Source organism: Salmo trutta, unplaced genomic scaffold (assembly GCF_901001165.1).
Source record: "Salmo trutta unplaced genomic scaffold, fSalTru1.1, whole genome shotgun sequence".
In the NCBI taxonomy this organism is placed as follows: Eukaryota; Metazoa; Chordata; class Actinopteri; order Salmoniformes; family Salmonidae; genus Salmo; species Salmo trutta.
Genome location: NW_021822941.1, coordinates 4,335,407 through 4,348,237, shown reverse-complemented (window position 1 = coordinate 4,348,237; position 12,831 = coordinate 4,335,407). Strand labels below are relative to the sequence as shown.

The 12,831-nt window shown below is 44.5% G+C and overlaps 1 protein-coding gene across 4 annotated transcripts; it reads left to right on the top strand.

The window, feature by feature from the left end:
• The first annotated feature begins 1,738 nt into the window (after window positions 1-1,738).
• LOC115187382 (intelectin) lies at window positions 1,739-12,628 on the top strand. 4 transcript variants are annotated; one of them, XM_029746461.1, is made up of 8 exons: window positions 1,739-1,832; window positions 2,266-2,367; window positions 3,734-3,892; window positions 6,463-6,710; window positions 8,749-8,907; window positions 9,453-9,570; window positions 11,663-11,766; window positions 12,286-12,628. In XM_029746461.1, the coding sequence occupies exons 2-8, from the start codon at window positions 2,268-2,270 to the stop codon at window positions 12,436-12,438; spliced, it is 1,041 nt and encodes a 346-aa protein (XP_029602321.1). In that variant the 5' UTR covers window positions 1,739-1,832; window positions 2,266-2,267; the 3' UTR covers window positions 12,439-12,628. The 4 variants fall into 4 exon arrangements, with proteins under 4 accessions (XP_029602321.1, XP_029602320.1, XP_029602319.1 ...); XM_029746460.1 differs by having other exon boundaries at window positions 3,731-3,892; XM_029746459.1 differs by lacking the exon at window positions 1,739-1,832 and adding an exon at window positions 1,836-1,897.
• The last annotated feature ends 203 nt before the right edge of the window (window positions 12,629-12,831 follow it).

The window sequence follows — 12,831 nt, the reverse complement described above, 5'->3', positions numbered from 1 at the left end:
TTTTTTTCCTACTGTGTCATTGACTTGTTTATTGTGTTATTGGCTTGTTTATTGTTTACTCCATGTGTAACTCTGTGTTGTTGTCTGTGTCACACTGCTTTGCTTTATCTTGGCCAGGTCGCAGTTGTAAATGAGAACTTGTTCTCAACTAGCGCTCTGGAGCAAGTTTTCATCAAGGATCTCCCTGTTCTTTGCTCCGTTCATCTTTCCTTCGATCCTGACTAGTCTCCAGTCCCTGCCACTGAAAAACATCCCCACCACATGATGCTGCCACCACCATGCTTCACCATAGGGATGGTGACAGGTTTCCTCCAGATGTGAAGCTTGGCATTCAGGCCAAAGAGTTCAATCTTAGTTTCATCAGACCAGAGAATCTTGTTTCTCATGGGCTGAGAGTCCTTAAGGTGTCTTTTGGCAAACTCCAAGTGGACAGTTATGTGCCTTTTACAGAGGAGTGGCATCCGTCTGGCCACTCTACCATAAAGGTCTGATTGGTGGAGTGCTGCAGAGATGGTTGTCCTTCTGGAAGGTTCTCCCATCTCCACAGAGGAACTCTGGAGCTCTGTCAGAGTGACCATTGGGTTCTTGTTCACCTACCTGACCAAGGCCCTTCTCCCCCGATTGCTCAGTTTGGCCAGGCGGCCAGCTCTAGGAAGAGTCTTGGTGGTTCCAAACTTCTTCCATTTAAGAAAGATGGAGGCCACTGTGTTCTTGGGGACCTTCAATGCTGCAGACATTTGTTGGTACCCTTCCCCAGATCTGTGCCTCGACACAATCCTGTCTCGGAGCTCTACGGATAATTCCTTCTACCTCATGGCTTGGTTTTTGCTCAGACATGCACTGTCAACTGTGGGACCTCATAAATACAGGTGTGTGCCTTTCCAAATCAAAATCATGTCCAATCAATTGAATTGACCACAGGTGGACTCCAATCAAGTTGTAGAAACATCTCAAGGATGCACCTGAGCTCAATTTGGAGTCTCATAGCAAAGGGTCTGAATACTTATGTAAATAAGGTATTTCTGTCTCCTATCTGCCAGGTCTGAGAGACTGAAAACAAAGTTCTAAACAACAAGGAAGTTGGAATCAGTCAATATTCATTCAGTGTACGTCTCAAATGGCACCCTATTCCCTATATAGTGCACTTATTTTGACCTTATGGGCCCTGGATAAAAGAAGTGCACTATAGAGGGAATAGGCTGCTATTTGAGACATACACCAAACGAATATTGACTGATTCCTACTTCCTCGTTCTTTAGAACTTTGTTTCCAGTCTCTCAGACCTGGCAGATAGGAGACAAGGTGTGTCTGTAGGTAACAGGTTGGGTCTAGTTTCCAGTCTCTCAGACCTGGCAGATAGGAGACAAGGTGTGTCTGTAGGTAACAGGTTGGGTCTAGTTTCCAGTCTCTCAGACCTGGCAGATAGGAGACAAGGTGTGTCTGTAGGTAACAGGTTGGGTCCAGTTTCCTCAACTGTTGTAATGGCCTCACACAGATTACAGGCTTTGAAGCAGCAACAAAATCAGCATGATAATCTTTTATGAGGCCTTTATGGATGATAAACTAGAGTTATTGTTTTACCCTTGTTGCCATTAACCCTGTTTTGGAAGGCTTGTACTTTTCTGTAAAAGGAGCACTAAATCATTATTGATCAAAACAAGTTTGTTCCTTGTTGCTTTGTTTACAGTTTTATGGCTCAGACGTGACAGATAAGAACACGTGAATCTTTCAGAGCTGGCATAAATATGGGCAGTGTTAAGGGTTGGCATCATAAAGATCCCCCCGGGACTCAGGCATTTGACAGATCCCTCACTGAGACCTCCTTACAGCAGGTAATTCAACATTCACTTCTGGTAATACTGTAATATGGGAGAACGAGAGATAACGTCAGCTTTAGGTACGTTTGTTACGGGATTTATTTTGATGGAAACCTCCATTACAAGTTGTGGAATGTATTAAGTTAGTATCTTTTTATGTATAAAGAATAACATTTTGGGGAGTGGTTGAAGTCTCTCTCTCTCTCTCTCTCTCTTCTCCATAGACATGTTGTCCTGTGTTCTCCTGTGGTTGAAGTCTCTCTCTCTCTCTTCCCCATAGACATGTTCTCCTGTGTTCTCCTGTGGTTGAAGTCTCTCTCTCTCTCTTCTCCATAGACATGTTGTCCTGTGTTCTCCTGTGGTTGAAGTCTCTCTCTCTCTCTTCTCCATAGACATGTTGTCCTGTGTTCTCCTGTGGTTGAAGTCTCTCTCTCTCTCTTCTCCATAGACATGTTCTCCTGTGTTCTCCTGTGGTTGATGGTTCCTCTGCTGATGGTTGAACATGCATCATGTGCACCTACAACTAACTCAACTTCACCACCTCAACTTGGTAAGATACTGACCTCTCACTTATTCACTATTCTAATTTAATATACAACTGTATTGTCCATTTGTTACAGCAAACCACAACCCCTCCCACCACCTCCCAGATAGCCAACCACGTTACAGAGAACAACGACCCCTCCCACTACCTCCCAGATAGCAACCACGTTACAGAGAACAACGACCCCTCCCACCCCCTCCCAGATAGCCAACCACGTTACAGAGAACAACGACCCCTCCCACTACCTCCCAGATAGCCAACCACGTTACAGAGAACAACGACCCCTCCCACCCCCTCCCAGATAGCCTACCACGTTACAGCGAACAACGGCCCCTCCCACCACCTCCCACCATCTCCCAGATAGCCTACCACCTTACAGCGAACAACGGCCCCTCCCACCACCTCCCAGATAGCCAACCACCTTACAGCGAACAACGACCCCTCCCTCCGCCTCCCAGATGGCCTACCACCTTACAGCGAACAACGACCCCTCCCTCCACCTCCCAGATAGCCTACCACCTTACAGCGAACAACAACCCCTCCCTCCACCTCCCAGATAGCCTACCACCTTACAGCGAACAACGACCCCTCCCTCCACCTCCCAGATAGCCTACTACCTTACAGCGAACAACGGCCCCTCCCACCACCTCCCACCACCTCCCAGATAGCCTACCACCTTACAGCGAACAACGACCCCTCCCACTCCCTCCCAGATAGCCAACCACGTTACATCGAACAATGACCCCTCCCACTCCCTCCCAGATAGCCAACCACGTTACAGCTGTGTACTGTAATTGTAAGATGTACAGAAGCAACAATACCTCAGGTGAATAGTTTCCTTATTATTTTAGGATCAGTATGGAGACCAGGGCTCCACACTCTATGGGGTCTAATCCTCTGTAGTGTTTACTGTAGTAATGTCATGTAGCACACACACACACACATACACTATCACACACACACACACACACACACACACATACACTATCACACACACACACACATAATCACACACACTATCACACACACACACACACACACACACACACACACACACACACACACACACACACACACACACACACACACACACACACACACACACACACACACACACACACTCAGTGCAAGACGTGCCACTATTGTACCTGGTTCGAATCCTGGCTGTATCCCATCCGGCTGTGATTGGGAGTCCCATAGGGCGGCGCACAATTGGCCCAGCGTCGTCCGGGTTTGGCCGGGGTAGGCCGTCATTGTAAATAAGAATTTGTTCTTAACTGACTTAACTAGTTAAACAAAACAAAAATAATAAAACACACACGTGTCTGTATCAAGTATTTAACTTTCCTCTCGTCTTGGTGATTTCCAGTAGCCGTGCAGGCGGTACACGAGGGCAGACATGCAGCCGGGGTTGGGCCCAGTTTCCAGTCTCTCAGAACAGACTTCAACAGCTTGGAGAGGCTGAGGAACAGAACACGATACGTTGCCAGGAGCTGTAAAGAAACAAGGGACAGATATAACCAACATCAAGGTAAGAAACATTTTTATACAATAATAATAATAATAATAATAATATATTAACTATATATGCCATTTAGCAGATGCTTTAACTCAAAGCGATTAAACATTTTCACATGGGTTGCCCCAGTGGGACATAAACCCACAATCCTAACGTTGCCTTGCTTTAAGCTTCACAGGACCACCCATGTTTATAACTGCTGTACACTGCAGTGCTGTATATTAAATAATTATTAATGTCTGAACACTCAGACTACAACAGAAAGAATAGCAGTGCCAATCTTGTACTGTTTATCTCTCGCCACCCGGTGGTTACGTTTGGTGTTGCATGTACAGTACATTGAGTATCACTATGGTTACAAAGAATTTACTCATCAGATGGGCATCTATATTTTGTTATATTTAGATATATGTATCAATATATGTAGACTTTTACTTTGTTATATTTACATATGTGTTAGTATATTTAGGTTTACACTTGCTTATACGTAAGTATATATACTGCTCAAAAAAATAAAGGGAACACTTAAACAACACATCCTAGATCTGAATGAAAGAAATAATCTTATTAAATACTTTTTTCTTTACATAGTTGAATGTGCTGACAACAAAATCACACAAAAATAATCAATGGAAATCCAATTTATCAACCCATGGAGGTCTGGATTTGGAGTCACACTCAAAATTAAAGTGGAAAACCACACTACAGGCTGATCCAACTTTGATGTAATGTCCTTAAAACAAGTCAAAATGAGGCTCAGTAGTGTGTGTGGCCTCCACGTGCCTGTATGACCTCCCTACAATGCCTGGGCATGCTCCTGATGAGGTGGCGGATGGTCTCCTGAGGGATCTCCTCCCAGACCTGGACTAAAGCATCCGCCAACTCCTGGACAGTCTGTGGTGCAACGTGGCGTTGGTGGATGGAGCGAGACATGATGTCCCAGATGTGCTCAATTGGATTCAGGTCTGGAGAACGGGCGGGCCAGTCCATAGCATCAATGCCTTCCTCTTGCAGGAACTGATGACACACTCCAGCCACATGAGGTCTAGCATTGTCTTGTATTAGGAGGAACCCAGGGCCAACCGCACCAGCATATGGTCTCACAAGGGGTCTGAGGATCTCATCTCGGTACCTAATGGCAGTCAGGCTACCTCTGGCGAGCACATGGAGGGCTGTGCGGCCCCCCAAAGAAATGCCACCCAACACCATGACTGACCAACCGCCAAACCGGTCATGCTGGAGGATGTTGCAGGCAGCAGAACGTTCTCCACGGCGTCTCCGGACTCTGTCACGTCTGTCACGTGCTCAGTGTGAACCTGCTTTCATCTGTGAAGAGCACAGGGCGCCAGTGGCGAATTTGCCAGTCTTGGTGTTCTCTGGCAAATGCCAAACGTCCTGCACGGTGTTGGGCTGTAAGCACAACCCCCACCTGTGGACGTCGGGCCCTCATACCACTTTCATGGAGTCTGTTTCTGACCGTTTGAGCAGACACATGCACATTTGTGGCCTGTTGGAGGTCATTTTGCAGGGCTCTGGCAGTGCTTCTCCTGCTCCTCCTTGCACAAAGGCGGAGGTAGCGGTCCTGCTGCTGGGTTGTTGCCCTCCTACGGCTTCCTCCACGTCTCCTGATGTACTGGCCTGTCTCCTGGTAGCGCCTCCATGCTCTGGACACTACGCTGACAGACACAGCAAACCTTCTTGCCACAGCTCGCATTGATGTGCCATCCTGGATGAGCTGCACTTCCTGAGCTACTTGTGTGGGTTGTAGACTCCGTCTCATGCTACCACTAGAGTGAAAGCACCGCCAGCATTCAAAAGTGACCAAAACATCAGCCAGGAAGCATAGGAACTGAGAAGTGGTCTGTGGTTACCACCTGCAGAACCACTCCTTTATTGGGGGTGTCTTGCTATTTGCCTATAATTTCCACCTGTTGTCTATTCCATTTGCACAACAGCATGTTCAATTTATTGTCAATAAGTGTTGCTTCCTAAGTGGACAGTTTGATTTCACAGAAGTGTGATTGACTTGGAGTTTCATTGTGTTGTTTAAGTGTTCCCTTTATTTTTTTGAGCAGTGTAGTTCAATATATTGTTAAATACTTCAATATATATAGGTATATATTTCAAGATACAGTACCAGTCAAAAGTTTGGACACAGCTACTCATTCCAGGGTTTTTCTTTATTTTGACTATTTTCTACATTGTAGAATTATAGTGAAGACATCAAACTATGAAATAACACGTATGGAATATTGTAGTGACCAAACAAGTAAGAGAATGCCAAAAGTGTGCAAAGCTGTCATCAAGAAAAAGGGTTGCTACTTTGAAGAATCTAAAATATATTTTGATTTGTTTAACACTTTTTTGGTTACTACATGATTCCATTTGTGTTATTTCATAGTTCTGATGTCTTCACTATTATTCTACAATGTAGAAAATAGCAAAAATAAAGAAAAAACCTTGAATAAGTAGGTGTGTCCAAACTTTTGACTGGTACTGTATGTATTTACATATTTCAACATATGTAATTATGTACATTTCAATATATTAGGATATTTCTAATATAGTTCTCCTTCTGTCAGATGGTCTGTACTACCTGACTACAGCCAGCGGGGTGGTGTACCAGACCTTTTGTGACATGACCACAGCGGGTGGCGGCTGGACCCTGGTGGCGAGCGTGCACGAGAACAACATGTATGGGAAGTGCACGGTGGGTGACCGCTGGTCCAGTGAGCAGGGTAGTAACCCCAACCGGCCAGACGGAGAGGGGAACTGGGCCAACAGGGTCACCTTTGGAACAGCAGAGGGCGCCACCTCTGATGACTTCAAGGTAGAGGACCTTGTTTTGTCTTGTTTAGTCTACTTTTGTCTAGTCTAGACGGTCTCGTCTCAATCACTTTTTCCAGATCATCGAGTGTTGTCTAGTCTAGATGTTTTTTTTTCGATATCCACCTCATCGACTGTACAGTCGGGCATCAGATTGCTATATCATACGATGGGGTTTAAGCTGATATGTTAAATAGATGATCAGATTGCTATATCATACGATGGGGTTTAAGCTGATATGTTAAATAGATGATCAGATTGCTATATCATACGATGGGGTTTAAACTAAACTAATGTTGAAAACCTATACAGTAGGGTTGGGCTTAATTTCATTTCAATTCCAGTCTATTCAGAAACCAAATTACAATTCCAAATTCTTCCCATTGAAATAAATGCATTGAAGAATAAGAATTGGAATGTCAGTGCATTTCCTGAATTAACTGGAAGTGGAATGGAATTGCGTGATGCAAGACACAAATCAATACATATCCTCCTGTCTCCCTCAGAACCCTGGGTATTAATACATCTGCTCCTGTCTCCCTCAGAACCCTGGGTATTAATACATCTCCTCCTGTCTCCCTCAGAACCCTGGGTATTAATACATCTGCTCCTGTCTCCCTCAGAACCCTGGGTATTAATACATCTCCTCCTGTCTCCCTTAGAACCCTGGGTATTAAAACATCTGCTCCTGTCTCCCTTAGAACCCTGGGTATTAAAACATCTGCTCCTGTCTCCCTCAGATCCCTGGGTATTAAAACATCTGCTCCTGTCTCCCTCAGAACCCTGGGTATTAAAACATCTGCTCCTGTCTCCCTCAGATCCCTGGGTATTAAAACATCTGCTCCTGTCTCCCTCAGAACCCTGGGTATTAAAACATCTCCTCTCCTCAGAACCCTGGGTATTAATACATCTCCTCTCCTCAGAACCCTGGGTATTAAAACATCTCCTCTCCTCAGAACCCTGGGTATTAATACATCTCCTCTCCTCAGAACCCTGGGTATTAAAACATCTCCTCTCCTCAGAACCCTGGGTATTAATACATCTGCTCCTGTCTCCCTCAGAACCCTGGGTATTAATACATCTCCTCCTGTCTCCCTCAGAACCCTGGGTATTAAAACATCTCCTCTCCTCAGAACCCTGGGTATTAAAACATCTCCTCTCCTCAGAACCCTGGGTATTAATAGATCTCCTCCTGTCTCCCTCAGAACCCTGGGTATTAAAACATCTCCTCTCCTCAGAACCCTAGGTATTAAAACATCTCCTCTCCTCAGAACCCTGGGTATTAATACATCTGCTCCTGTCTCCCTCAGAACCCTGGAAATTAATACATCTGCTCCTGTCTCTCTCAGAACCCTAAGTATTAATACATCTGCTCCTGTCTCTCTCAGAACCCTGGGTATTCATACATCTGCTCCTGTCTCCCTCAGAACCCTGGGTATTAATACATCTGCTCCTGTCTCCCTCAGAATCCTGGGTATTAATACATCTCCTCCTGTCTCCCTCAGAACCCTCGGTATTAATACATCTCCTCCTGTCTCCCTCAGAACCCTGGGTATTAATACATCTCCTCTCCTGAGAACCCTGGGTAATAAAACATCTCCTCTCCTCAGAACCCTGGGTATTAAAACATCTCCTCTCCTCAGAACCCTGGGTATTAAAACATCTCCTCTCCTCAGAACCCTGGGTATTAATACATCTCCTCTCCTCAGAACCCTGGGTAATAAAACATCTCCTCTCCTCAGAACCCTGGGTAATAAAAGTTCTCCTCTCCTCAGAACCCTGGGTATTAATACATCTCCTCTCCTCAGAACCCTGGGTATTAATACATCTGCTCCTGTCTCCCTCAGAACCCTGGGTATTAATACATCTGCTCCTGTCTCCCTCAGAACCCTGGGTATTAATACATCTGCTCCTGTCTCCCTCAGAACCCTGGGTATTAATACATCTGCTCCTGTCTCCCTCAGAACCCTGGGTATTAATACATCTCCTCCTGTCTCCCTCAGAACCCTGGGTATTAATACATCTCCTCCTGTCTCCCTCAGAACCCTGGGTATTATGACATTGTGGCGGAGGACATGTCTGTGTGGCACGTTCCCAACAACTCTCCTATGGAACACTGGAACCTGGCATCCATCCTGCGTTACCACACAGAGAGACGCTTCCTCACCCTGCACGGAGGCAACCTGCACCAACTCTTCAAGGTATCAAACACACTCACACAGAGAGATGCTTCCTCACCCTGCACAGAGGCAACCTGCACCAACTCTTCAAGGTATCAAACACACACACACACAGAGACACTTCCTCACCCTGTACAGAAGCAACCTGCACCAACTCTTCAAGGTATCAAACACACACACACACAGATGCTTCCTCACCCTGCACAGAGGCAACCTGCACCAACTCTTCAAGGTATCAAACACATACACACAGAGAGACACTTCCTCACCCTGCACGGAGGCAACCTGCACCAACTCTTCAAGGTATCAAACACACTCACACCCGCACACACACAAACACACAGTACAATTTACACGTTCTTGTTCATTTCACTTACACAGGTGTTTGAGGTGGTTCGGTCCACATTTGCGTTATGAATAACTTTGACAAACTAATGCATCAAGCTGATGCCTTTAGCTCAGCAGGTTAACACAGTCTGAACCCCCCCCCCCCCCCCCAGTGGGTCAAACAGATGGGTGCTTGATGAAGCTCAACATGAATGACATGTTGTGTTCTGATATCCCAGACCCACCCAGTGAGATACAACGTGGGGTCTTGCAGCAACAGAGGACCATCCATTCCTGTTGTCTATGACCATGGAGACACAGAAACCACCAGACAGCTGTACGGACCCAGCTCAAGAAGTACGGGGCCTCTTTCATTTGATAAACCACGAACAAATGAAAGAGAGCGATGAAATTAAATATATCTGTAGACATACAGTTGATGTCGGAAGTTTACATACACCTTGGCCAAATACATTTAAACTCAGTTTTTCAAAATTCCTGACATTTAATCCTAGTAAAAATTCAGTTTTAGGTGAGTTAGGATCACCACTTTATTTTAAGAACGTGAAATGTTAGAATAATAGTAGAGAGAATGATTTATTTCAGCTTTTATTTCCTTCATCACATTCCGAGTGGATCAGAAGTTTACATACACTCAATTACTATTTGGTAGCATTGCCTTTAAATTGTTTAACTTGGGTCAAACGTTTCGGGTAGCCTTCCACAAGCTTCCCACAATGAGTTGGGTGAATTTTGTCCCATTCCTCCTGACAGAGCTGGTGTAACTGAGTCAGGTTTGTAGGCCTCCTTGCTCGCACACGCTTTTTCAGTTCTGCCCACAAATTTTCTATAGGATTGAGGTCAGAGCTTTGTGATGGCCACTCCAATACCTTGACTTTGTTGTCCTTAAGCCATTTTGCCACAACTTTGGAAGTATGCTTGGGGTCATTGTCGCAAATGGAAGACCCATTTGCGACCAAGCTTTAACTTCCTGACTGATGTCTTGAGATGCTGCTTCAATATATCCACATAATTTTCCTCCCTCATAATGCCATTTATTTTTTGAGGTACACCAGTCCCTCCTGCAGCAAAGCACCCCCCAACATGATGCTGCCACCCTGTGCTTCATGTTTGGGATGGTGTTCTTCAGGCTTGCAAGCCTCCCCTTTTTCCTCCAAACATAACGATGGTCATTATGACCAAACAGTTCTATTTTTGTTTCATCAGACCAGAGGACATTTCTCCAAAAAGTACAATCTTTGTCCCCATGTGCAGTTGCAAACCGTAGTCTGGCTTTTTTATGGCGGTTTTGTAGCAGAGGCTTCTTCCTTGCTGAGCGGCCTTTCAGGTTATGTCAATATAGGACTCGTTTTACTGTGGATATAGATACGTTTTGTACCTGTTTCCTGCAGCATCTTCACAAGGTCCTTTGCTGTTGTTCTGGGATTGATTTGCACTTTTCGCACAAAAGTACGTTAATCTCCAGGAGACAGAACGCATCTCCTTCCTGAGCGGTATGATGGCTGCGTGGTCCCATGGTGTTTATACTTGCGTACTATTGTTTGTACAGTTGAACGTGGTACCTTCAGGCATTTGGAAATTGCTCCCAAGGATGAACCAGACTTGTGGAGGTCCACAATGTTTTTTCTGAGATCTTGGCTGATTTCTTTTGATTTTCCCATGATGTCAAGCAAAGAGGCACTGAGTTTGAAGGTAGGCCTTGAAATACATCCACAGGTACACCTCCAATTGACTCAAATGATGTCAATTAGCCTATCAGAAGCTTCTAAAGCCATGACATAATTTCCTGGAATTTTCCAAGCTGTTTAAAGGCACAGTCAACTTAGTGTATGTAAACTTCTGACTCACTGGAATTGTGATACAGTGAATTATAAGTGAAATAATCTGTCTGTAAACAATTATTGGAAAAATGACTTGTATCATGCACAAAGTAGATGTCCTAACCGACTTGCCAAAACTACAGTTTGTTAACAAGAAATTTGTGGAGTGGTTGAAAAACAAGTTTTAATGACTCCAACCTAAGTGTATGTAAACTTCCGACTTCAACTGTATATATATATATATTTATATTTAAGGGGTGTGTGGTATATGGCCAATATACCACGGCTAAGGGCTGTTCTTAGGCACGACGCAACACAGAGTACCTGGAGGTACCTTATTGCTATTATAAACTGGTTACCAACATAATTAGAGAAGTAAAAATAATTGTTTTGACATACCCGTGGTATACGGTCTGATATATCGCAGCATCAGCCAATCAGCATTTAGGGCTCGAACCACCCAGTTTCTAAATATATATATACTCCTGTAGATAACAACAACGTTACTATCATTAAGTTTATTCAGAAAGGGAATGTGTCTGTGGAATAAATGACGTGGCTCGTAGACGTTTATATCATGTTTCTGTCATGTTTTTTATCTTCTAAAGATGAGTTTCAACCTGGCTTCATCACGTTCAGAGCCATAAATACCGAACGAGCAGCCACGGCCATCTGCTCTGGGGTCAAACCAACCGGCTGCAACGCTGAACATGTGAGTTCAAAGGAACAATCGTGGTATTTTTTAAGGCAAATAATTCTGTGTGTGTGTCTGTGTGTCGGTGTCTGTGTGTGTCTGTGTGTGTGTGTGTCTGTGTGTCGGTGTGTGTGTATGTCTGTGTGTGTATGTCTGTGTGTGTGTATCTGTGTCTCTGTGAGTGTGTATGTGTGTGTGTCTGTGTGTTTGTGTGTGTCTGTGTGCGTCTGTGTGTTTGTGTGTGTCTGTGTGTGTGTCTCTGGGATTGTGTATGTGTGTGTGTCTGTGTGTTTGTGTGTGTCTGTGTGTTTGTGTGTGTGTGTGTATCTGTGTCTGTATCTCTGTGAGTGTGTATGTGTGTGTGTGTGTGTGTGTCTGTGTGTGCAAGCATTAGATGGCATGCATGTGTCCATCTGTTTCATAATGTGTGTGTGTGTGTGTGTGTGTGTGTGTGTGTGTGTGTGTGTGTGTGTGTGTGTGTGTGTGTGTGTGTGTGTGTGTGTGTGTGTGTGTGTGTGTGTGTGTGTGTGTGTGTAGTACTGTATAGGTGGTGGTGGACACTTCCCTGATGGTGCTCCCATACAGTGTGGTGACTTCACTGGCTTTGACGGGAACGGTTACGGGACCAACATGGGCTGGAGTGCGTCCAGGGAGATCACCGAAGCTGCTGTGCTGCTTTTCTACCGTTAAATTCCATCCTAAAACCGTTTACTATGTTCTATACACTGTAAGGAATACAACTATATTGTCCAAAAGAAACTAACCATTCTATGGTATTGAATAGAAAACTAACCATTCTCTGCCATCAACATACGTGTATTAAGATTTGTTGTCGTTTGTTTTATGAAATCCCCTGTTTGATAAAATGATGTAACGGTAACAACTTCTCTGTGGTTATTATAGAGGTAGCATTAATTAACTGAATGTGCTGTACAAATACAACTGCATATATATACTGTTCATATCCAGTATTACTGCATGTTAATCCATTGTATACCTTTTGAATTGTAATGTTGGTTGTTGGCCACTAGGTGTCGGCGGTGATCCAGATAAAGAAATCAAATCAAATTGTATTAGTATTAG

Coding starts and splice junctions, on each gene's coding strand:
- LOC115187382 (XM_029746458.1), top strand. CDS start 1,867: ATGGGAGAACGAGAGATAACGTCAGCTTTAG. Junction 3,893..6,462: donor CAGATATAACCAACATCAAG/GTAAGAAACATT, acceptor TCCTTCTGTCAG/ATGGTCTGTACTACCTGACT. Junction 11,767..12,285: donor CCGGCTGCAACGCTGAACAT/GTGAGTTCAAAG, acceptor GTGTGTGTGTAG/TACTGTATAGGTGGTGGTGG.